Genomic DNA, 26,353 nt, shown 5'->3' on the forward strand with positions numbered 1-26,353 from the left:
GCTTATTCATATTGCTTGGCAATTACCAACTGATGAATACAACCACATAGCTTAATTTCCCCCCCAACCCGACTCCCTCCCATTTTTAAAATCAGCACTTACCCTGCATTCCAAGAACAATTTCTCACTGAATAAAATTTTCAATAAAAAACCAAACAAGCTGCAGACAAGCAACTCTGTTGTAAGATAGAATCAAAACAACCTACAAACCCACTAAATTAATGCTAAGATTATTTTCCTACCTATTTCCATGAAGACAACCCTTCCACAGCTGGATAGCTCCACTGGCAATGGGCTAATTACTACTGCTTCCCAACCCAGTTCTTTGGATTTTCTCAGATGGTGATTATAATCATTCTTTCTCATCACTGACTAAAATGAACATTTAGGTGTAAATTTTCATAAGCGATCCCTGACATTGACAGCTGAAACAGAGCAGCTGCAAGCCCTAATAGCCAGGCATGTAAGTACTTATTTGCTGGCAGAAATCAGCTAGTTATTACCAACGCTTTTATTTATCCTATTATAGCAGCCATCCAGAGCATGTAAGCAGGATCATGATCCCATTAGGCAAAGCCTTGTACATAACTCATTCAAAAAATTGTGTCTGCCCTGGAGTAATATATAAAGTAAACAACTGAGATTGGAAATACAGTGAATTTCTAACCCAGGATGCTGTAGAAACAGCTAAGCCAGGAACTGAGTTGTATTTTTGAAGTCCTGGTCTAATGGCTCAGCCACAATGCCTACTTTTGCCACAGCCTAGTCTAGCCAAAGCCTAGTCAGCCACAAAGCTGTGCCAAAGTCATTGCCATTGCTATCTCCAGTTGGTTCAAAGAGTAAAGCTGCCCTTGTAATCACAGAGACTGCAATCAGGTGAGCTTGGGGACCCCTAAAAGGTTCCGCATTCACTACAAGCAATTGGTGCATCTTAAGTAATTACTACCTGTAAGCAAACAGCATTTGTAAGATCAAAACACCAACTAATACAGAATTTCAGAGGTTCCCTTTGGAAATAAACCCTTTTCTCTATGTGCTTTCTTGTTGAAGCAAAGGAAAGGAGAAATGGTATACAGAGGGTGAGAGCCAGAGGATGTGGCTTTTGCAGGTGCAGATGCAGGCACTTGTTTCTGCTTGCTGACCTTAAAAGAGTAAGGGCTAGATTCTTCCCATGGGACCAAACAGTCTACCCTCAAATGCTAGAGAAGGAAGGCAGGACGTCCCTATCCTCAGACTTTCTCACAAGAAGGGAAAAGCTGAGAGGTGTCCACCACCTCCCCTCTAGTCCCCAACCCCCTGGAACACACCGGACTGTCAGCACATCCACAGCTCAGGGAGTGCTCACTTAGAGATAAGCTGTATCTCCTGGCCAGACAACACCAAGTGAAACTGGACCTCAGAGAAAATTGTACATGGAAAAAAGTTTCAGGGCTTCATGTCAACAAGCCCAGGCTCCAGTTGAGGTATTTACTGCTCAAATATTCAACAGAGCTACATTAGCAAGGTAATAGCTGAGGCAGCAGTAAAGAGAAGCTGAACTCTCATTTTGGGTAGGTGCATGACATGAGACAACACCCTGAAAGAAAAGGCCACTTTTTACCAAATGCACTCAAAGTGGTGTGTCTATTCAGTTGGTGGGCAGAGAAGGGGGACAATTATTTATTCAATGATGGGCTTACCTTACCTTGCATGTGTTTACTGGCAGACTTGCTGCACGCGTTATCTATTACCTATTTACTTTGCTATTTCACTAGCCACATTCACGCTGCAAAAAGTGTTGTGGTCTTTGATGATCCTCTTATGGTTTTCATGCCCTGTATTGTACCACAGCTTGAACCACAAAATAGAAACATGATAGCAGTGCCCTTGTGGGAAGAACCTACCTCTGTGGAACTGCTTAGGTGACAACGAGAGAAGATTCTCTCTGCTCTAAGATGATATGAACGCACTAGACCCTCCCCACTGACCAGGAGACCTGGAGACTTTTAAACTTGGAGCTGCAATGGTAGGACTTGCCTCATAACCCTGTTCCTTACAGGTATGCTCTGTACCTGACAGCCTGAAATAGGTGGCAGAGGAGCTTCAGCTAGTGAAGGCTGCATAAAATGTACTGCTGAAGGCAAGAACCATGGAGACACTGCAAGGACACAAACTTGTTTTGACGTCCTCCATGCTTGCTCAGAATGGAGCTTGAGCTCCAGAACCACAACGGATTTTCACGGAATCACAGAGTTTTCAGAGTTGGAAGGGACCTCTAGAGATCATCTAGTCCAACTCCCCTGCTAAAGCAGGATTGCCTAGAGCACATTACGCAGGACTGCATCCAGGAGGGTCTTGAAAATCTCCAGAGAAGGGGACTCTACAACCTCCCTGGGCAGCCTGTGCCAGTGCTGTCACCCTCACCGTAAAGAAGTTTTTCCATGTATTTGAACGGAACTTCCTATGTTCTAACTTGTGCCCATTACCCTTGTCCTGTCACTTGGAACCATCAACCCACCCTTTAGATACTTGTACGCCATAATAAGGTCTCCCCTCAGCCTTCTCTTCTCCAGGCTAAAGAGTCCCAGCTCTCTCAGCCTTTCCTCATAAGGGAGATGCTCCCATCCCTTAATCATCTTAGTTGCCCTTCGCTGGACTCGCTCCAGCAGATCCCTGTCCCTCCTGAACTGGGGAGCCCATTGCTGGGTCATGGATAATTTACTGTCTACTAGGACCCCCAGATCCTTCTCCTCAGAGCTACTTCCCAGCAGGTCCGCCCCTAACCTATACTGGTGCTTTGCATTCTTCCTCCCCAGGTGCAGGACCTTGCACTTGCCCTTGTTGAACCTCATTAGGTTCTTCTCTGCCCAGCTCTCCAGCCTGTCCAGGTCACGCTGGATGGCAGCACGGCCCTCTGGGGTGTCAGCCACCCCACCCAGTTTGGTATCATCAGCAAACTTGTTGAGGATACACTCTGTCCCCTCATCCAGGTCATTAATGAATATATTAAACAAAATTGGACCAAGTATTGACCCCTGGGGGACACCACTGGTTACAGGCCTCCAACTGGACTTTGTGCCGCTGATCACAACCCTCTGAGTTCTGTCCCGCAGCCAACTCTCAGTCCACCTCGCTGTCACCTCATCTAGCCCATACTTCCTCAGCTTCCCAATGAGGATGTTATGGGGATGTTATTATGCTGCATTTGTACAGAAAACAAGTTCAGCTTCCATTGCTGGTGAACCAGTCCATCAGAATCCCTGATATCTAAGGCCATAAAGACATTCACAGTCTTTACTTTGGGCACCTGACCTTGGTTTACAAGAAAAGATAGAAGCATTACATTACCTTCCTAGTAAAGGGAGAGCTAGGCATTTCAGAGAGGTCTACCCAGAACTGATAAAAGGTCAAAGCAATCAGATTTCCTTAGGGCCAAATGCAGACAGGCTGATTGTGCTTTACTGAAAATAATCCACTTGACTAAAAGTAGCTGTATTTCTGTCCCCAAATTATTACTTTTTATCAATAATATGAATGTCCTTAAAACTGTCAATGCTAAATAAAACCTGAGGTCGCAGCATTTTTCCTAAGGTTTGTAATATTCCTAGGGATCTTCAGGCATTAATACCAAGAAGACTTATTAATACAAAGATTAAGACTCAAAGATTAATACTCAACTCAAATGTTTTCCTTGCTCCTGGCAAGCTCTCAAAGTCATCAAAGAACATGTTCTTAACTGCTGAAGGACTTTCAGGCTGGCTACATAAAAGAAGCAACAGAAACACTTCCTAAAGAAACTAGCTTGCATTTGAAATTAAATGCTTTCCCCATCCAGAAAAGCAAATGTCAAACAGTGATGCTCTGCACACTGAAATAAGGACATGAAGAGATTCACCCAGACCAAATCAGAGCAGTTGTTTTCTCACTGCATGTGTAAGTACAACCTAGAGCAAGAGCACCGCGATCCCTCATTAAACACTGTAAGCAACTATTGTAGTACAAATAAAACATCTGTTAACAAACATTTGCATCTTTAATGCAAACTAAGTAACAGAATTGATTTTAGAAAATATTTTTGGATTTTATCTATCATAAAATCAACGCTGATCCTTGTTGCACAAAACTCATTGCATTTACATGTAGCACCTATGTTATATGCATCAGACATAGTAATACAGTAATTGCAAAATATTAGAAATGACAGGCAGAAGAAAAAGCAAACTGAAAAAAAAAAAGAGCAAGGAAAGGAATGAGTAAAAGTGACAAGGATAAAACAAATTTAGGGGAACTCATTCCCCTAAATCTCTTCTGTTTGAGAGAAAACGATCCAGCAACTAGTGGGTGCCTAGACACACACTATCAGCAATACATCAAATTTTGGGCTGATCAATGTCATGTCTCAGTCTTATAGAGGATGGTGTAACTTAGTCCAGATCCAGCAAAGCACTTGGACTAATGTTCAATTTCCAGCTTGCGAGCACTTCCACTGAAGACAAGCTTCTCGTGACTTTAAGAGGTGAGCATTTGCTTAAACTCTTTGTTAGAAAAGTACCAAAGAGTTTTTTTGCTATGTTCAAATTCCTAAAGATGCTGGTTCAGGTTTCAAAAATATTTTTAAACATAATTTTAAAGCCCTTGCCCTCAATTAAGAAAGAATTAGTTTGGCTCTGCTTTCTTGAAGTTATGAAATGATCAGGAAAATCCTTTCTCAAATCACTTAGCTCACATTTTCAGTTATTTTTTCACAGTCAAGAGGGCTTGAAACTTTTCAAAAAGTGAATACAGAGATTCCTGTGTAGCCAGTCTTGTCCCCAGGACTTGGCATTAAAAATAATAATAGTAATTAAAAAATCGATCCTAAGACTCATAAAAGCCTGAGAATTGTTGAATTTGAATGGACTCTGCACCTTGATCATTTGAACCTTCAGGACAGCTGTCTCATTTCCACTCTCCCATGACAACTTTACTGACCCAAATGGACCAGCATTACTGTCCTCTGTTTCTGGGGGACTCTTCTGCAATAGGACAAGAACAATTTGAGAACTGCATGCAATGTAAGTACCACAGCAAAGAAATGTTAACTCTATCTGGATGAAGGAAATCTGCTTTCCTTTTCCTATATCCTTCATACATACTTTTATACTCACGTTCTGCAGTCTCTGCATTTCATCTCATTAAGTGAGATTATAATAAACTCTCTCTGTTACAAGCAGTTGCTTAAGTAGCCCTAGGAGCATACCAGTCTTCTGCTGGCTACAGTGCATAGAGAAGAATGGGAGGAAATGAACTTCAGCTGGTGAAACAGCTTCTACTATAAACTTATGGGAACCAGTTCCTGAGATTCCCCTACCTGATTTAGAAGTCCTTTCATAAAGATACCTATCTAACATTTTTCAACAGATCTTTTCATTCATTCCTGAATTGAGAATAAAAGCAATCTGATAAAAAATACATCGCCTGCATGCCAGAAGTAGTAATTCATTTGCCTTGAAATATAGTTCTTTTACTGGAAGCATTACAAAGACGAAGACCATGTGTCATCACCAAAAAAAGAGGCAGTTTTTAATAGGCACTCTTCAGAATGGGGTCCATGTTTCATCCTCAATTATCAGTTCATAAATTTAGAATTTCTTAGCTGCCAGCAGATGGGCAAAGGTCACCAAACAAGGGCCTCATAAAATTAGTGCGATTTAGAAAATTAACAACGATCTGAACTGATGTCTTTCTGCAGTAAACTGGATTTTCCAGAGCTGTTGCCCTTTAGCAAAGGGCCAGTAGAAAACTAAAACCCAGAAACAGCCATAAAAGAAATTCCCTTTCAGCTGCCACAATGGATTATCTGCAAATAAACTTGGATATATTTTCCTTATGGATTAAATTAAATAGTTGATAATGATATCCTGCACTTATATATGGCTTTTCAAAGTTTCAAGTATTCAAAAGTAACACAAGCTTTAGGAGGTCTGGGGAGGGACCATAAATTTACAACTAAAGCAGCTCAACCACATTCGCCATGAAAGGAATCGGAACTCCTTCAGGAAAAGGCAGGAAAAGCCAATATCCAAACTCACCGACCTAGTAAGCATTGCTCTCCCATAGAAAATTGTAATACACAAGTAACTTGACTCATCAAGTGCCAAAGCACCCCTCCTTTGATTTTTATCAAACAACAAATGGCAACGCACACCTCAGCATCCTCACAACTTAAGTTCCTATGTGAGTGTGACAGAAGTAAATATTTCAAAAAAAATCAGTAACTAAATCAGGATCATAAATCCTTATTTTGACATCTTCCTATACACAGTTTACTATTAAGAGAATTCTTCCCCCATTTTCAAACTGAAAAATATGTTTTAATTCCATTTAATCCTAAAATAATTAGGATATTCTACTCAGCAAGACAGAATGAAACAAAAATAAAGTGACAAAAAGCAAGTTTTCCATCTTATTACCCACTCATGCATACACACTGACAGTCTTTGGTTCATAATGATTCACCATAATACATTTCACATAATAGAACACGAAAAGAATGCTTTTAACATCCCAAGTATATATATGAAACAGCCTCTATCATTTGCCTGCTTTTCTGTCCTTACCTTCTTTTCAGTAAACAAACCAATCTTCCAGTCTGTCCTTACAAAACATTTCCTGTTATCTGCTGCTCTTTTTCAAATTACAACCACAATGATTCTGACCTTATGGCTGAAAAAGTCTGTAGGAATTACTTTTAGTGAGAAGGAAGAACATTTTTTCTATCATCCTCAAAAACCTCAGTTGCAAGAGTTTGGTCAAATACAACAAAATAATCACTTTTTTGATAGAATTCAATCATCACCAAGTTTAATTCAGAAATAAGATTTCTAAACATTTTTTAGTAAATGGCAACAGCCTGTTAGAATGGAAGCAGCTATGTTACATTAGCTATAGCAGACATCACTACTGCTGGACAGCAATGTTGCTTCAATGGGCATTAAATTGACATGATACAGACATCTAAAAATAAAGCTCAGGTACCCAGGCTGTGCTTGCATGGGCTGTGCCCTTAAGTGATCTGCGTTTATCAATGACAGATTGTCAAAGATGGGAATTAATAAAGGAAGGCCACCGCTGTACTATACTGACCGAGTTCTGGTCTGGGAGAGCTAACAGAGTTTTCTTCTTCCTTCACCTACTCCCCAACAATCGCATTTAACTGGCACACAGAAAGCACATTTATTTAAAGGAGCAGGCAGCTTCTCCTGGGGTTTGTGTGCCTGGGAAGAGTCACAATATTAGACTTGATATCCAAGCCAAAACGTATTTATGTTACAGTTGATCAAATCAAAACTCTACTTAAGACCAAATGTTACCTGAATGAAGGACCACAAGGATGCCAGGTCACAGAAAATGGTTTGCCAAAAGTTTTCATGACAGAAGTTAGAGTCTCAAAATACAAAGGGATGTGCAAAATCCTACTAAAGCCATAAATCAAATAAGGTAAACAATTCAGTTTTCCTGAACTGCATCATGTGTTCAATACTGACAGAACTGGTCAAAACATTTTCCACTGACACATATTAAGAGAATATGGATTTTTGACCATTTCTTTTTTTCTTTTTAATATAATAAAATGTGTTTTGATATTGTAAAAAATATATTTTTTTTCACTCACTACTTACTCCTCCATTGCAATAATGGAGACATTTCATGCTTAGGACAGTGGTTGGTTGCCATTAAAATAATTGCAGCAATGTAGAATCACCACTTTTCTACATTATGGACTAGAAGATGGAAAAAAAAATTTAGACTGCAAATACTTCATCTCATCACCCAAACAAGGGAAAATAAGATCAAAGTGTGACAACTGAAGTTCATTAGCTACTTCAGTGACAATGCATGTGACCAAGAAGAACTTATTGGCATTTCCCATCAGGGAACATGTTCTCTTTAACAAAAATTAGCAAAATCACTATTTTTTCACCCACAAATTTAGCAGATAGCCATACAAAGCCAGACAGCAGCCCTGTTTAACATAAAGATGGCCTTTTACACAGCCCTTTACAGGAGAGAAAAGACAGCTCTGCCTCCTCATTGCGACGATTTTCACTTCTACCTTCCCAATTTGCCAACTCCCCAGTTCTCTGGGAGAAAATGTGTGATGCTTTCACAGAGCTCAGCAAGCCAGGGACATGCAGCATTCATAGCAGCTCTCATAAACCCAACTTCACTGACTTCAATAAAGCCAAAGTGATTTTGATCAGCTGAGGAACTTGTCTGACCTGCTACCGTGCAGAATAAAAGCCCAAAGGCTGAAACACTCTGAAATCCAAGTGCCTAGACATAGATAAGTGGCAAATTTCTAGCTCCTTTCAAATTTCCACCAAATTTCCATGGACTTCAGCATGGCAGGAACTTCTGTGCTGGTGGACTGGGGCTAATTCATTGGCATCACTGCAGCTACAGTGATTTATTCCAGTTCAGGTCCTGTCCTTAAATTTACGTGGTTGCAGAGCATATATTCATGATCTAATCCATTATCACGGCATGGGGAAATGGAAGAAATGAAAGCAGCACAAATGAAGATTTTATCACTGAAATAAAATTGAGGGCTGTTATTCTTTATGTTTATTTCAGTTATCATTCATTTCTTACCTCACAGACACAAGCAAGCTATTGTTCAGCTTCAGTTCTCTCAGATTAGGTAGATAGGCACCTATGGAAACAGAATAAAGAATCACTTTGCAGACCTGGGAGTAGAGTAAAGGAAACTTCTGACAATTGAAGCATCTAATTTTACATGCATTTCTTCCCTGTTTCTTCCAGATCTGTGCTGGACCTCTTCTAAGAAAATTAATGAGATTATTTCACTCAAAAAATATTTCACCCTTTGCATTTTTGCAGCATATACGTATTGTCTACGTGACTACCCAATTATAATTTTTGGAACGCCTCTCTGACAATTCTGATAGAGCACCTTTCCAGACAGACCACAACAGAAACTGGCTTGATGGGTGACTGTTTTCTTTGGTCTGATTCCCAACCCTTATTGACTATTAACTGAGTGATACTCTGAAGAGGTAAAGGATGCTTTAGAGTATAGCATTCCATGACCTCCGATTTCTACATAATGCTCTTGCTTCTCTCCCCAGAATTCTTTTTCTACCTATTTAATGGCAAGTAGTGATGGTCTTATTGGATACACAGCTAAGTAACATTTCTTCAAAATTTAATTTCAAGTCAAACAACAAAAGCATAATTTCCTATGTCACATCATCTTTTGTAGTTCAGAGGACCCCAAAACACTACTTATGTTTTGCTAAGCATTGCCTTCTTTAATTTCTTGATGTGATCCATTGTTTACTATTCAATTATACAAGTTTCATATCTATGAAAACCTCAGTGTTCTGTTGTTATTACTTTGATTAATGTTTTTCTGTTCCCAAGAGAGATTTGCCTTTTCAGTTGCTTCTAAAGGTATCTCTGAAGCAAAATCATAGACCAAATCTCTCCAAGCTGAAGAATAATTTGGATATAAACTCAAGTCCCAGAAAACATTTGCTATCAACAAAAGCAAACTTTTTACCCATTCCTACTAGCAGAGTTTACCAATAGCTGGCGAGCATCCTCCAGTATAACATGCAACAATATAGAGGTACCACCAATTTTAGACAAACTGGATCTCTGCTAAAAGATTAAAATCTGTTCTCAGCAGATATTTTTATGAATCCTCTGGGTATTCTCTGTCTGGCAAGGGTGATTTAGCAGTGTCCAGAAGGACATCATTCCAGCTCTTTGCAAAGGATCAAAAGAAAAAAAAAAGAAAAAAGAAATATAAAAAAGAAAAAGAATGGGAGTGGGATCTCAAAGGCAAACAAAGGAGATCATGTTGTTCATCGCATTTCCCCAAACAGAACAAGAGTGTTTACGGCAAAACCATTTTAATAAATCATGTTTTAGTAGAAGCATTATCTATACCTATTGTTACTTGGGAGTGATTATAATCCACATATTGATCTTCATGCTGTAGTGCAAATATTTAACTTCATGTCTTTGCAAAGCTCTTTAGAAAATATTAAAAATTCAAAACACACTGTGCAATTTCTTAGCCTTATTTTTTCATCATTTTCCATAATCCATAAAAATTGTAGTACAAATTATAACAAACCCTCCTCATCCTGCAGTGCATACTTTCTCACGTCAAACATGTCTTACAAAGTATGGCAACAAAATAATTTGGAATCCTGACAGAGGAGATATTAGGATCTCTGTTAATTATTCACAGCAGTCATACTAGCTACTGAGCAAAGGCTTCCTCAGATATAATCCATGCACTAAGAAAACCCCCACAGAAAAAAATCTAAATCTAGGTTAAAACAAATTATTATCATGTTTCTGATAAGAAACCTGAAGCACAGAGAGATTAAATGACCTCCCTCAAAGTATTAAAGGAAAGAATAAGAAGGATGCAGTAGCCTCTCCAGTTCCAGCACAGCAGCAGGTAATAGCCTTGCCATGGATTCAACCAGAGAGGTTAAAGGGTTACCAAGCAAAGGCTATTGCAAAGCATTACAAAGCAAATGGGTTTTAAAAAATAGTATTAAGCAAAAGATTTGACTGAGAAGTCAAGAGGACTAGCTCAAGAAAAATGGAGACACTTGCTCAAGAAAAAGCTTTCCACTGAATGCATTTAGGGTTGGTTCAGGGAAAAAACTATTAAAGGATTCAAAGAGGCAGAGTGATAGGCTGACAATACAATTTTCACATCTGGCTATTTCATTATTGTAACCCAATCCTCCATCTCAGACATTTTATTGTATTTTGGCACAATCTATCCCTGGGAACTTGTAGAGTGTTAAGCTCTAATGTGCTATTTACTAGACTGAAGTAAAAGTATACTATGTGCAGTGGTGCAAAATTCTGCCAACAAGACTTTTGAAATATATTTCTCCAATTCTGCAGGTCCGTCCCTCCTTTAAGTTTTATATTAGGTATGTAATTGTTCTTTGGTGCTATGAATTAATTGTCCATTTGATTTTTCTGGGATTTATAGTCCCAATTCCTTATATATAGATTAGATACTGGAAGATTAAGTTGAGAAAATTGTAAAATGCAGATGACAAAATAGGAGATCTATCGAAATGTAACAACATACTTATAATTGTCTTAATTTTAACCCTCATGGGATCTTTCCTGAGAGCAAGGATGCAATTTATTCTTATATTAATATAAAAATACTCTAAGATATCAACAATACTAACAAGATTAATGTCAAAAGTACAAACATTATATACCTCATCCTGAAACTGCCTTCATACTGTATAATTTCAATTTTTAAAAATGAGGGTGGTCCAGAAAATGCTGATGACTGCAGTACAATGCTGAGAATTCAGAATGGTGAGCAATATTATCTCATCTGTCTACAATTCCCTTTCAGTAAATGCCCTTTTTGTTATGTGGCTCTGAAATTACTAACCACCAACAATGTACTAGTGTTAAACTATTCTACTGTACTATCCCAGTGGAACAAAACTAAATGAAGAGCCGAAAAAAATCAAAGTTTAAGGTAGGTGAATAAAAGTGATACATGCACACTCAACGACATTGCCTTAAGTGCTGCACTTCCCAAGCAGGGTAGCAATGCAGATGTCTTTCTGAGCTGCCTTGATACAGCACGTGACATTTAGATAATTGACTAGGAGTAAGGAGAAAACAGGCAAGATGCTGGTTTTATTATATTCTACAAGTTACAATGCATATTTATAACACTTTATGTTTACATTATGACATATTCTTTGTGTAGCATCATATATCTCGTTTTTCTGTTGTTAACAAAAAATAATCGTGGCTTGACTTCTTGAAGCCTTCTGGAAAATAGATTAGTGAAAAATATACACAAATAAAATTATTGACAAATACTTGCATTGGCATCAAGCAACTTACTTGTTTTGGTGATCCTACAGTACAAAACAGGCATGTGACCACAGGTTGCACCCTTCTAGCAAGAGCAACCCGATACATAAATTAAACAGGCTATCTAATTTACTTAAGCTGTATTTGATCAAGTAAGATACGTCACCTTGATGTTATTTCCACACATGTTCTAAATGTGTATTTTTTGCACATTTCTGGCGTGAATTGGTCAATGCGATTGGACATAAGGCTGCAGCACTTGCAGGCAAACCCAAGCTAGCTGCGGTCTAGCTACCTGAGATGAGAAGCTCACAAAAAAACACATCAGTGCAGGGTTTAACATAAGCTTGCTGCCCCAGTACATACTTGTGACTCCTGGAGAGCCTGCCCAAGCCCTGCTGCTGTGGGTGCTGTGGCACCTTCTCAGTGAGACCTGTCAGTACCAGCTAAACAAAGAGCAGCTGTGGGCAGGGACGCAAATGCTGGACTCATGCCTCCAGCCTTTGCACTGGTTTCCTGACCGCACAAGCACCTGTCACTGCAACGCTGGCTACCGACAAACATCTCCCAGCTTTGCATCAGGAATACCGACAAACAGAGCAAGAGGAAAGAGAGACGATGACCCTGCGTGAAAAATAATGCATGCCTACTTCTGAACCTTTAGCAGAGCTTATCCTCAATAACACACGTGCAAGACAAGCAGCAGTCTCCAGACATGTAATCAACTTAGCCTGGCCACCAGCAGGCAACAATTCAATAAGTATCAGTGAACAGCACTGTGGGTAACTTGATTTGTAGCTATTAAAATCACTTAGAAATAAGAGAACTATGTAGTGTCTTAAATGACTCTATCCCACCATTGCTTTCAACAGGAATTTCTATGGGCCAGTCATGAATGCAGTCCCAGATCTGTCAACAATCAAAACCAAAGGGATAAGCTAATGAAAAGGAAATAGTCCATCTGTTTGAGTATGAACTGAAGCCTACATGCAGCTGAAAAGCACAGAAGTCAAGCCCAAGATCTGCAACGCTGTTTACAAGACTCGCCAGGGTGGTTCAGTGTTTCGCCTGTCATTCAGGAAGATGCACTGAAAACAAACAGCTAGAGATTTCAACAATCACCCTGAGCCCCGCTAAACTCAGATTCAAGCTCTGGCATGAAGTCTTTCCTTAATTTTAAAACTGATCATGTGAAAATATTTTTCGTGTTTTAGCCTACACCCTGTCCCTAAGAAATGTAATTGTTCCTCCCCACCATGTCACACCATTGTGTAGAGGCTGACCTGACAAACTGGGAAAGATTAGCAGGATGGCACTTTAATGTTTAGCACATCCCAAAGCGGAACTCAAACAACATGTTTTAAATCACTGTGGAAATCTTGCTAAAGGAGACACAGGTCCTCAGTGCTTATGTTACAGCCTGTGTATGGCTGTGGGCATTGAAACATTTCTCAAGTGGAAAATGTGGTGTAAATTTGGGATTCAAGGTTCCAGGTGACCCAGAATTAGTAACTTGTAACTTTTTTACCTGGCCATTTATGAGCTTGCACAGCCTAGTTTATCTTTACACATAAAATCAGTTAAAACAATATTGTTTATGGAGTGCAAACTGATAATCCAAACAAATAATTCCTTGATGATAAAGATGCTCTTACCCACTGTCTGCAACTCAGGAATGCAGTGAGACCGAGGTTAAGTGATTTAATATGGCTATAAAGAAAGCTAATTAGCCAGGTTTGGAATGCAAACAGAAACACCAAATTGCAGAGCAGTCCAGACTGCAGGGGACAGCCAGAGGTCTCGAGCACAGCCTTCTGCTCAGAGTCAGGTCTTCTGTGAGATCAGACCAGGATGCTCAGGGCTTCACCCAGCTGGGTCTTGAAAACATCGAAGGATAGAGACGCCAAACCTCCCTGGATACCCCTATTGCTCAACTGTCCTAATGGTGGAAAAGCTTTGCCTCCTGTCACACTGGAACTTCCATTATTCCAGTTGGTCTGGTTCTTATCTTACTCCTTCCTTCAGGCTATTTATCCAGACCCCTCTGACCACAGAGCAGATCAGCAGTGCACAGTTTCAGGGGCAAGCAGCCAGCGAGGAGCGTGCAATGAGCCCAACACCTTCAACAGCAGACTCGCTTACACCATTCACATTGAAGGTGTAAAATGCCTTTCGATACCCCTAAAAATTTAGGCCTTACTCCATGTGCCTAAAAATCAGCTCTCGTGAAAAAAAACTGTGAGGAACTGATGATCACTGAAAGCATTAAGTGGCAAAATTTCTGCCCTAACCACCTGCTGACATTTGCAAAGAGATTTCCATGGGGAGGAAATTCAGAAATGCACTTAAAAAAAAAAAAAAAAGAGAGAGAAGGAAATTGAGGATGGTCTTGATATTCTGTTATTCTCAAAAGCAGTGGGGACCTGCAGCTGCTAGTTTTTATAGCCCTCAAGGGTCAAATCTTGGTGCAAACGTTGGGACATAAACAAGATGGAAATTTTTTGCAACATGGGAATAGTGCTCTGTATTTTGTGAAAGTTGCAAAAGCCTAACCATGAGGAGCGGAAAGAAAGGGGTTTATTCCAGTAATGGAAAGGAAAGGGAAGTACAGAGTGAAAAAGGTGAAGTATTTTGCCATCTTGCTGCAGCTAATGTAAAAGGCATAGGAATGGGAGCACCACTTTCCAACATTGTGGAAATAGCGTAATGAGATTTTCTTATCAACTGGAGGAAACATGACTGAATAGATTATGATCTCTGAAAGAAACGGACATGATTTACCTTAAATTATCAAGTGCCTATCAGAAAGAGACCTATTTATGAAATAAACAGAATAACCAATACAAAGTGGCTATATAATTCAAGACAAAAGCCCCCTTCACTGTACTTGCTTAACCATTCTTGAGAAATTGACATTAAAAGACCCACTAAAGTTAAGCGGCCGTTACATTATCGTTATTTGCACATGAAAATGAACTGCTTGGCTGAAAACAGCAGCACACAATTTTGGGGACATGACTCCTTTTGGCACAGAAAATATTACCCTGCAGTAGTTACTCAGCTTCAATGTAGCAGAAGATGGACTTGATTGTGATGGGAATCCATATGACAGAAAATGACTGCCAGTACTGAAAGAAAAGAAGGTTTCATATTCTCATTGTTAACTCTGCCACAGAGGGAATTTCTTTGGCACTTCCTTACTTCCCCAGTGCAGTGATGATAACATAGACACAAGCATTATGGTTGTTTGGGGCTCATCAAAACGACGTATCTATAGGACCTTCCTCAAGCACATCATCCAGCACAGCTCGATAAGGCAGTACAGGACGCAAAGACAGGCTGCTGGCAGCATGACCAGCCTGATACCAATAGCGATTTCTCAGCCACAGGGGAATCTTACAGTGTCGAGAAACTGAACTTTGGCTACTGTTTCACTAGAGTAGGGCCAAGTACTCTAGAAGGCAAAGTAATCATTAAATGTTCATGTAGGGCCTAGAGGCATATAGAGTAGAATTTGTTCAAACTAATTGGCTTTAGACAGAAGCGGTGTCACTCATCCCATTGCCATATTTTTCAGTCCTATTTAGAGCCTCACAGAAGAAAGAGATCAAGCAGTGAGAGGTACCAGGGAGGTCACGTTTCAAGAGTTCTTAAGCAGGACAGTATTTTACACTGGCTGTTGGTTTCTGAGTCCCCAGTTCTGCTTCAAGATATGATAAAGGAAAATTTGAGATGGTGAGCAGAAAATAAAGTGTTTTCTTACCAAAGTTTCCCAAGCTGTTCTCTCTTGTATCTACTCGCACCTCTAGGGCCTTCACTCGCTGCAGATCATCTACCCCTGTCAAAACTTTCTGTAAAATAAGCAGAGATATATGTGTACTCTCATGCAATAAACCATATGACACAGAAGCAAAAACATGTAGAAAGGTTTTCAACCAGTGCTCTGTCAACATATACTCCAGGTCAAAATGGTTAGATGTGCAATCACATTGAAATAAATTCAGTATTCAAAGACCTTTCTTTCTCGTAGCTCTGAATTATGCTAGTCTCTCATAACTTCTACATTGCTTAAAGAGTCAAGGCTGGGAGTCATGTTCAAGCTGCAAATCAATAACAGAGACCTACATGCCGATTAACTTCACTTAAACAGTACGTCCATGCTTTAAGATTTGTATGTCTTTTGCTAATCTTCAGCAGATAGGAAACATTACCCTTAAGTGTCACCTGTAATCAAAAAGGCAGTAGGCAGTAAAACTCAACAAACACACTGTCCAGCCTTTTAACCCAAAACTATGACAAGGAAACACGATTTTAGCTCAAGAAGCTCCCTTTTCTGAAAGAAGGCAACACTAATGACAAGAATTACAAATTCCTTTGAAAAGACCTAGGCAATTCAAACAGAAGCTTCTAAAATCTTTCATTATTTTTGCAAAATCTTAGTAATAGGATCAACCACTGCATTAAGCAAGGGTTTGTGTATGAATGCAGGATCTTTCCTGGGAAGGGTATAATGGGATCTTTCCTAATATCCTAAAGTCTGTGTTGATACACACATGTAGATTTTGCCTTGGCAAAGGTAAGCAGGAGGACAGAAACAAGTAGAAGCTATATGCAGAGCGGGGAGGTAAGCTCTAGGACAGCCAGTGAAAACTACAGTAAGGCTGTGAAGTCGTAAGACTCCAGGCTGCAATTCCACAAGCCACTGAAGCAATCTCATGTTGCCACTCTCATCCCCTGTTCCTTCCTGCTATGACCCAGCTCCTCTCTCCCCAGACTCCGTCATCCAAGCTATGTGTCCCATCACCTCCCACCACATCAGCTTTGGGTGCTTAGTGCACCGTGCTTCCATGCATGAATTCCATTCATGTTTCCATGCATGAATTCAACAAAACAGACTAATAGGGAACGGTATCCTTTCTTCCTGATGGGTTACTGGTTCATAGAGGAGTCTGAAACACTCCTTGAGAGACAAGAAACAAGGCTTTTGCGGCACAGTAACTGCCCGGAAGAGCTGATGCTATGCATAGAGATACAACTGCTAAATTTTCACCTTTCTATGTCAAAAGAGTTAGGATGTGGGGCTAAAAATGTCCACTTCAAAGAAATGGCTGACCCTGGCATCAGTGTCTCCTCCTCAATGATGCAATCAACAGCACGGGCTGAAAGAAGTATTGTCACCTGCCTTTTGCCCCTCTATTCAAGAGGAAGGCAGGAAGTCATTCAACAACCTCCATGTACAGGAGACAAGTTTTCTTACTATTAAAAAGTTACAACATTCGTTAGTTTGTTTAATAAGGGGGAAATTATTGATTAGAAGGGAATGTGTAGGATCACCTCTGTTTATGAGTTTTGGGAAGAAAAAATAACCACAAGAACATCCAGTTCATTTTGCAGGGAAAAAGGGCAGTTTTGACATTCCTGCTCCAAGTAAAATTTCTATTGCGCACAAGCGACTGCAACTTCATTCACTCTGATCGTTCCATATCCTCTTACAAAGGACCAAACATAGTCTGAGTGTAACTAAGATGACAGTATAAAAGGGCATACATAGTTTCCTGAAAAGGCTAAGCATCCCTCCTTGAAAAACTGGCTCCCTTTGTAAGGTCTTGACTTGGACTCCTAAGAAACAGAATTATCCCAAATCTTCAACTGCTTTTGAATTGTCTTTAAAATATTGTGTTTAAAATTATTTTTAATCTTATTTTTTTAAACTGTGATTTTAATCAGGCTGAGCCTAAGAAAGCTTCCAGACTTTCTTCCCTCCCTGCTAGAGTATGAGAAACAAAGGTCCAAGGTGAAAACCTAGGAGTGCACAATGGCATCCAGAAATTTGCTTTCTATCCCCAGATGCAACCACCACTAAAACAGTTTTGCTCCTGCAAAGCAGGCAGTCTTACCAACTACAGACTTCTTCCTCCCCTTAAGTAAACACAAGTTCTCTCACTGCAAGACACATTCTGCAGTAATCCTTTTCAACAGATGACACCGTCTGTCATATAGCACGAGAGTATGTAAGAAATGAGAGCTAGCTGACATTTTGGCACACAACCATGCACTCAGATTGTTGGACTTGGACACAAGCTTACTGTCATTAAAGGAAGCTGCTTCTGAAAAATATCTCCCCTCTCCCCATCAAAATAGTCTTAAGAGCCTACATCATTAGAAGACAGAATCGGAAGAGGTCTCAGAACCAGTAATAAGCTTAGGGTCATACATTTTGTCAGTAGAATAATGGAAGGTCCTGGCGCCACAAGGAGCCTATGCCTTTCTCCTTTGCTGTCTGCAAGTTCCCTGCACGCTGTCCTTCCCCCTGCTGTATTCTAGACAGCTCCCTTTCACAGTTCTGCTGCTTGTTCTCTTTCAAAATCCAAGCATAAAAGCTGCATAAAGTTATATTCTCTCCTCTTCCAGGATTCCCTATTACTTTTCCTCATACCAGGCATTACCAGTGTGCTTCTTTGCCCTCCTTTTCCTCTTCCAGATCCACCACGTGTACTTTTTTCCTTGAAAGATGAGCTGCTCAGCACATCCACATTTTGTACTGCAACCAGCAGAGCTGTGGCTCCAGTGTTGGAAAGAGCTTTTGGCTGCCATCAACAGCTCTTTGAACTATAGATAGCTGCCTTGAAGCATGTGCTAACCAGACATGACAGACTCCATGTGCTCTCGGTCCCCACTTCCCCGTTCTGCTTTTCCAATAGTCTCTGAACATTGCTGTCCATTCCATCTGCTAATGCCAAGGAGATGCTTGGAGAGTTTGAAACCGATTGTCCATGGGATGCAAAAGCTATTGTACTACATGAAGGAAACAAGAAACGCTCTCAGGTTGAATATACCAGCTCATTCAAAGGCACTAGAAGCACAGAGACCCCAGATGTTGACTGCAAGCTAGTTAGCAAGCAAAAGGTCAGGGCGGCAGTTCAAGAGAATGTTACATGGTAGACAGTTCCTGTGGAAGATAGTTAGGACACTCCTACTCCCCAGACACCTTTCTTGGCATAGTGGTGCAGCTGGAAGTGTGATAAGTCTCAGGACACAGCTAAAATTCTGGCACTAGGACAGGGGAGATTTAGGGAAGGATATGGAAACATTTAAAATAAAGATGACACATATTTAGCAGGATCTCCCTTTTATGTCGTTGTTTAATTTCAAAGCATGGTAACCTTCACCAAAATTTGAAAGGAGGGATATTTAGGAACAATTTTGCAGATATTGGGTAGCAAAAGAAAAAAAAAATCATGGCCAAACACACCGAAGGGATCATGAGCTTGGATAGAGAGGTGTCTGGCACCACATGGGTAGAAGTGATGCTAAGGTGCTCTGCATGTCTTTGTTCCTAGAGCCATGCCAGGTCTAGGACAGGCTCTTGCCTTAGCGTCCTACTGTGGCTTCAGGTAATGACTACCTGCCCACAGCTCAAAGGGTTGTTTTGAGAGCCAGGGACAGAAGGTCTCTGCCTGTGCCCCAGCAATACTTACAGACATGAAGGTGCTGTGCCATCTAGGGATTTCTTTGGCTGCTTACAAGCCGCTCAGCCTCAATGTAGGGCAGACAAAAAGGGACCAAGGATCTGTTCTAGCCAAAGAGTTGGATATACTCAGAGTTATTTTACATCAAAAAGATACCTTGAAAAAACTAACTATAATTCCAGGCTGATTATTGCTGTCCAGAGAGGATTCTGCTTGCCACCCATCTACTGCCCAGCAAGGTGGGTATCGGTCATATAGAGAAGGAGGTTGTTTTCTGAAGAATCAAACATCAAAATCTTTCTGGCACACGATGTTGAAGAAGGTAGCCTTACAGCTTGATTCTGGGCAGCAAGCGTTATACTCCACCCTAAATTTGTTTATTTGAAAGGATAAATTTCCATGGCAAAGCACTGCAGAATTCTTTGAAGATGAATAAACAATAAGTAAACAAAGACGGAGGAAGTTTGCTTTATATTTTTGCACCTCCTTCAAAATAGGAGAAAAATTATTTTCCATGAGATCATGCAGAAGCTATTGGTAAATAATTTAGCCAGTATTTTAGGAAGCAACTCCATGATGGCTCACAAACCATTCCCATCATACAAAATGTCTGGCCAATATCTAACTGGAGAGCATGCACGAGTTTGGAAAGGTTTTCCTCTGACTGACAAGAAGAGCCAATATGTATTCTGTAAAAAATTGCAAGTGAAAAATACTCCAGTGCTTGCAGAGCTTCTCAAGTGGCAGAACAGTCACCTGGGGATGCTGGGAAATCCAGTTCAAGTCCCACTTGCAGCTTTCTGTAAATCCCTTAATTGGCGGATAATATCTGTTCAATTAAAGCTGGTATATACAACTGATTTATTCTCTCTTCCCCAGATTTTTCACATACTCTAAGAAAAGTAGATATGCTGCTGAAGAGCATGTTGCATGCAGCTGCCAGAGAAGCATTTCCAGCTGTGCATTTATTTTGCTGATCCTGGTTAATTTGGCTAAGACAGAAATTCCTGAGTGGTGATCTTATTTTCTTTTAATACTACACCTGTATGCAAATACTACATTCATGTCCATTCATGTGTTCATTGCTTTTTGCAGGGATTTTATTTCAAATTCCCAACTAAAGCGTAATCTCTCCCTGCATTAAAAAAATCAGTGTTGCTACAAGTATGACAAGATACTTCTTCTAAGAAGAAAATTACTAGAATGTTAACAAGGTTTGTGTTGTTGAGTGATTGTAAGTCAAGGGTTTTTCAATGAGATGGAAGAGAACTTCCCTGTGGTCCTACATGCAGTCTTCCTTTCAAAATGGCTACATGCTGTAGACGACCATAATTACAATATTTAGCTGTATTTCACTACTTTCTGCATATACATACATTCTTCTCTCACCTCAGACAAAGATATTAGCTAGGTGTTCAATCTGTGATAAAGAGAGAACTTCTTGGCTTTTATGAAAAATGTAGATGAGCACAATGATTATGAAATTTAAGTGGTGGTGGATGCATTAGTAAAAATGTCTTTATTCTTGTGCCAAAGCCTCCAAGTCACACCTACAGATCTACATGGATCGGCCCTTGCCTAGTCTTGCCATCCCCAGTTCAGCTCTCCCCTGACCCATGCTGGGGATTCACAGTACTGGAACCTTCTCTTTTTAAACTAGTATTAAGGGTCTGATGCTGCAAGTTCCTGGGACATCTCCTAACTACTGCAAACTTCAAAGGGCATGTGAGGCTCCAGAAACTATATGGGAGGTTTGCTGGTCTCCCAGAAATAGCCTGTATCATTTCTGTTGGATGAAACAAGCTCAGTTTTAACTATGCACAGAATTAACATGCAGGTCAGGAGTGGACAGAATAGTTGATATCCTTACATCAATTTTTGTTTTAAATTTGTTTTAAGGATTTACTTTCCCTCACATAGATATAAAAAAAGTCATATCCCAATATTAATTTTTTTCCTATCTAGAAGTTAGGTGCATAATAAGTAGCTACAATCATTGTTCAATGTTGTGTCATTGAACATGCAAAACTCAAGACTGTAATCTGCCATTTTATGTTAGCTAAGCAGCTGTGACTGTATGCAAATGAAAATCTGGGTTTTTTTTTTCATATGAAGGCACGCATATGTGTGTATGCATATAAATATAAAGATTCCTGATGTGACAATTTGAATGTAAAACATCAGATGCCTAAGTAGCAAGATGAACACTAATATAACAACTACAAGCCTTCACTGTAGTAAAGGCATTAGCATTAGGATAAGAACATATAAAAGAACAGCTCTGAAACTAAATGAGGCTCTGCAATATTTTTCCTCTTCATGGTATTATGTTTACTACTATGTGCTACCTTGAACAATCTGATCTAACTTTGAAGCTAGCTGTGCTTTGAGCAGAAGATTTAACTGGTAGACCTCCAGAGGTCCCTTCAAACCATTTTTTTTTAATTATTATATTTAAATGATTATACAATTATAATGAAGGATCCAAATTCAGCCAGTTACTTCCATCTCCTTGACTCTACTTAATTTATCAAGATTTTGCACTTGCTTCCTTGATCTCCAGGTTTTTTTTCTCAAATCCATTTAGCTTACAATTGAGAGGAAAACTTTCTGCCAAGAAAAAAAGGAAACGATTCAGTCATTTCAGCAAGAATCCAGTCTGTTGTTCCAGGACCCTCCAAGGATTTTCTTCTCCCCATGAGGATGAGTGCATACCATATGAAATACACCCTAACCTCCTGAGCAACAAAACTAAACACCACTTCCGAACACGTGTTCCTAAGTTTAGAAAACATGATTAATTGGAGCAGGATCAATAAATAGAGATATAAGAAGAATACTTCCTTTCTTCTCTAAAGATCACACACAAACATGATTAGTTTTGATAACATGACAATATCTGGAAGACATTTGACCTTGTAAAATGAGTTTATTCTGAGAAGTGGGATGCTTTTTGTGAAAGTCAGGAAAGTCCTTTGCAAACAGCGGGGAGGGGATGAGGGTTAATAGAACAAAATAAAAATCTGATTCAAGACAGGTGGAGCCCTTTATTTCAGTTCCTCCACACTTAATGAGAAATCTGTGCCACAGCCCTAATAAAGTTAAAAATTAATTGCAATGTATTGCCCATTAATAGCCAGTTTTCAGAACAAAGACCGAATGGGGAATTTGCTCACCCTGGTATTCTGCAACATCTGACAACAACACATAAGCACAACACAAGTACCGCCAGAGCAGAGAGCTGTAAATATTTATAGGACAGGCACAAATGGAAAAAAGCAAGAATGCCTATTCATATAGACAAAGATTAAATAGTACAACAGAAAATTGACACTAATACTAGCAGAAAGAATAAAAAGAACATCTAATGATACCAACCCTTGCATCAAAAGCTTTTGACCTGTAGCTTGGATGAAGAGTATTCAAATATAAAAGGGCATTGCTTGACATTGCAGCAAGCGAGATTATATTGAAATGAGGCCACAGAAGACCACAAAACCTGTGCTGAGCAAGTATAAGACTTGCTGAGGTGAGGTGAGGATCTGCTATGGAGAGAAAAAGAATGGGCAAAGGATCAATGGTTTTGTAGAAGTTGTCTTAAGTGCTATGGGGTCCAAGAAGGCAGAAAGGAAAGAAAAAAAAATAAAAGAAGAATCAGTTTAAGCCAAACTTTCCTCTCTTTGGAGGAAAACAACCTGGCAACTGGAAAAAAAGTGAAGGTATCACACCTTTTAGAGTGTCCTTAATAACGAGGACTGCTAATGTAGACTGCCAATGTTTTCACTACTAAATAGAGTGCTATTCCCCTAGAAAAAGGACAAAATGAGTAAAATGTGCAGGCAGAGACAAGGCTGCAAGCTGCAATCCAAGGTGCCTAATCTTCATAGATTCTGCACAGCTAGACCTTTCAGCCTCCCGAGTTCAAACTGGACTGGTGCAGGACAGAACATTGCAGGAGCAAAGAGTAAAGCTGAGTATATGTCTCAGAACAAAACACTTCTTCAGGAACATTCATCAGGTGTCCAGAAATCTGCCTATGCAACACTGCAGAACTGGGGCCTATGTCCATATTTGAATGTACAATAATCTTACTTTAATGAGCATGTATTTTAAAAATCTATTAGTTTCCTTCGCAGAGCACTTCAGCAAATACAATCAAAAACTCCTAAAATCTTCACAACTAAAAGACAACCAAAATGATATTGCAAGTGTATTGATTTAAGCAAAATAACCTTTCAAACCATCTGGTTATCAATGGCATGTGGTTCCTTAAAAAAAAAAAAGCATGTGAAAACTTGTTTTGGGTTAAATGTTTGACCAGTGTATCTATTTTTACATTTGCAAATCCAGAGGAAGTAAATTCATGGAAGCAAGGGTTTTCATTTGATCAACATAAAGGTCAAAGAATAGATAGATTGGATACATTATTAAAACAAGTTATAAACATTGTTAATGTTTCCTTGACAATGTCATGTAATTTTTCCTCTAAGCAGGAAGTATCCCAGCTATGCCAACACAAATGTTGGGTTCCAGGGCCAGGAAATAATTGTGTCCAGAAAAATTAGTAGGAGAGTATGCATCCATTTAAAAGAGTCTCTGAAATGAAATTCCTTACAAATGTTGATACACAGAATCTTAAAGAGACAAAACTTGATTAAGTTCAATAGAATACATATGAATAATAAAGGCGGTTTTCCCATTCTTAAAAATAGTCTGGAATTGTGGTAAATTTAACTTCTGATCTGTATTTTAAAAAATATTACAAAATAATGAACTGCAACTTAATGAGATGTGGGTAACATTGTCTAACATACACTTTTCTGCTTACAATTTACTGTAAACTAAAAGCAGGAGAGCTTCAGAAAGAGAGAATTTTATGCCAACAAAAAACTTCCTAAGGGTTTAATTCAGAGTTTTTTGAAGTCAGAGGGCAGCTGTTTTGGTTACTCTAATGGGCTTTGGTCCATGCCCTAAGAAAACAGACTAATCTGAGAGCTTCCCATTAGATTTATACAGGGTATTGTAGGCCACAAACACACTAGACTGATCAAACTCTATGCCAGATTTTTAAAAAGGACCAGGAAGTTGTCAGAGGCCAAAGGAAAGTGAAAAAAGTGAAAGTGTCCATCATGAGCCAAAGGAAAGTGAATGGCATAGATCATAAGATCATACATCAATTTTTCTCTAGAAAGCTTAAAATATACACTCTGCAGAAAGTGATTTTTGCATCTCCAAACATTTTAGAAACACTAAAAGACTTAGCTACTAAGGGAAGAGTAGTTCTGAGAACAACTTGCTGTCTAATCTACAGTGCATGGTCAAAATTGTGACAGGTATATAGTTAGGGAGTGGCAGCTGGAATATGCCCCCTGCAGCAGCTAGTGTCTCTCCACCAATGCAGTGGATGCCCAGAGGATTACGGACACTGCAGTCACCACCCTGCCTGCTGGGAGCATCCAAATCACAGCCTTGGCCCCATCTGTCTCTCACTAATTTCCACCCAGCTCTGCAACATAGAATGCTAGAGCTTCTCCCCGTAACTTCTCCTCTCAGCTCTCCCTCCCTTTAGCAGGGATAAGTGAGGTTATTTTCTCAGCTTCTACATGTCCCAGAGGATTTCACCCTTAATCAGTCCTGAGCAAATACAGCACAATATGCAACCAAATATTCCGTCACAAGAGATTTCAACATGTTGCTCTTTTTCAACAGGCTGCATATCAAAATAATTTCCCCCAGTCAAAAATGAACATGGCTTTCAAAATGTGCTTTGAAATTTCACACACTTTAATATATATAGAAAGTACTTGTAGCACTTGCAGAATATTTTAATTGTCTTCTTAGCAGGACAGAGGATTTCACTAACTCAAAATAAAGTTGTGCTTTTAAAGTTAGAGATTTCCAATCTTGAGAACAAGGTTAATGTAAAAAGCTTTTTCTAATGCTACGATTCAAGGTACTTCAGATGGCATTAATGAGATCTGTTTAAATTATAATTATGCTACCTGTACTTTTCTTCATGCTGTTTTAAGAAAGCTGTAAATAAAGACAGCAACATTCATGCTTGGAATATTTTTTATATTAAACAAGGTGAAAGGAGGACAAATATTTGATAAATTTCCATAAGACAGAATCTACTTTATGCAGAAGTCTAACTGTCAGATATGCAACAATCTGCAATTATCATAAGAGTAGCTGGAAGGTTAATACAGCTCTGTATATGCCTGTTTACCTCTTTTACTTCATTAAAAGTTGGATGTCTACTCACCAGTTTCCTGGGGGAAAGGTATTCATCCATAAGTAAATCTCCGTCATCTTTAATCAGCGGAGTGGGATTTAGGTTGCCTCGCCAGCTCAAATCAGTCACCCGGACTCCAGCTGAGCCTGGACAAGAAACTCTGCCAGGATTCCTCTTTGGGTCCATCTCAATATGCTTTAAACAAAAGGATAAGAAGTGGTCTGATTTTTTTCCCATATTTATTATTTTATCTTTAGCAAAATTTATTTTGAGTTTCATTGCAAGTCAGCAAGTATCTATGGTGATACAGGTTTCTCTAATCAGAAAGAACCCAAAGCAATGCATCATGTAATGTATATTCTTCCTTTTCTTCACCCTCAAGAGCTATCCTAGTCCCACATCTCATTCAGCTTTGAGTGTAAGCTTTTACAGCAAACTATCCTTTGCAGTTATACAAAAAAGCCAGGCATACCTATGACTCTGTACAAAGAAGGCAGCCGAGAACAAACAACTCAGGACACTAGTCCTTTCCAGTCTTCTCACTACTCCACTCACCCTTTTCTGGTGGCAATGAACTTGCCATCTCCACGGGCATCCTACCTACACATTCCCTCTTGAGAAATGCGAACAGTGCTCAGCAAAACTCTGTCGAGCTCCAGGCTGCAAGTGCCAGCATCAAGATGTGTCCCCACTTCTCTCCAGCATTTTGAGGTCTGCCTGTAGATAGCATGGACAGCAGCAGTCTGTATTTCCTGTCCTAAATACCTGCACTGTTACT

At 39.6% G+C, this 26,353-nt stretch overlaps 1 protein-coding gene across 1 annotated transcript in view; it reads right to left on the bottom strand.

Annotated features, from left to right (window-relative positions):
• Positions 1-25,761, bottom strand: part of LRRC56 (leucine rich repeat containing 56) — a gene marked incomplete at both ends in the record, with an annotated part of 53,609 nt that extends 27,848 nt beyond the window's left edge. The window contains 3 exons of the mRNA XM_082485063.1: positions 8,614-8,674; positions 15,635-15,722; positions 25,606-25,761. Of these exons, the coding sequence (XP_082341189.1) occupies positions 8,614-8,674; positions 15,635-15,722; positions 25,606-25,761 (305 nt within the window). The remainder of the gene's footprint in view (positions 1-8,613; positions 8,675-15,634; positions 15,723-25,605) is intronic.
• Positions 25,762-26,353: the final 592 nt, after the last annotated feature.

This window comes from Vanellus vanellus, assembly GCF_965231255.1.
Source record: "Vanellus vanellus genome assembly, chromosome: 6".
Taxonomy (NCBI): Eukaryota; Metazoa; Chordata; class Aves; order Charadriiformes; family Charadriidae; genus Vanellus; species Vanellus vanellus.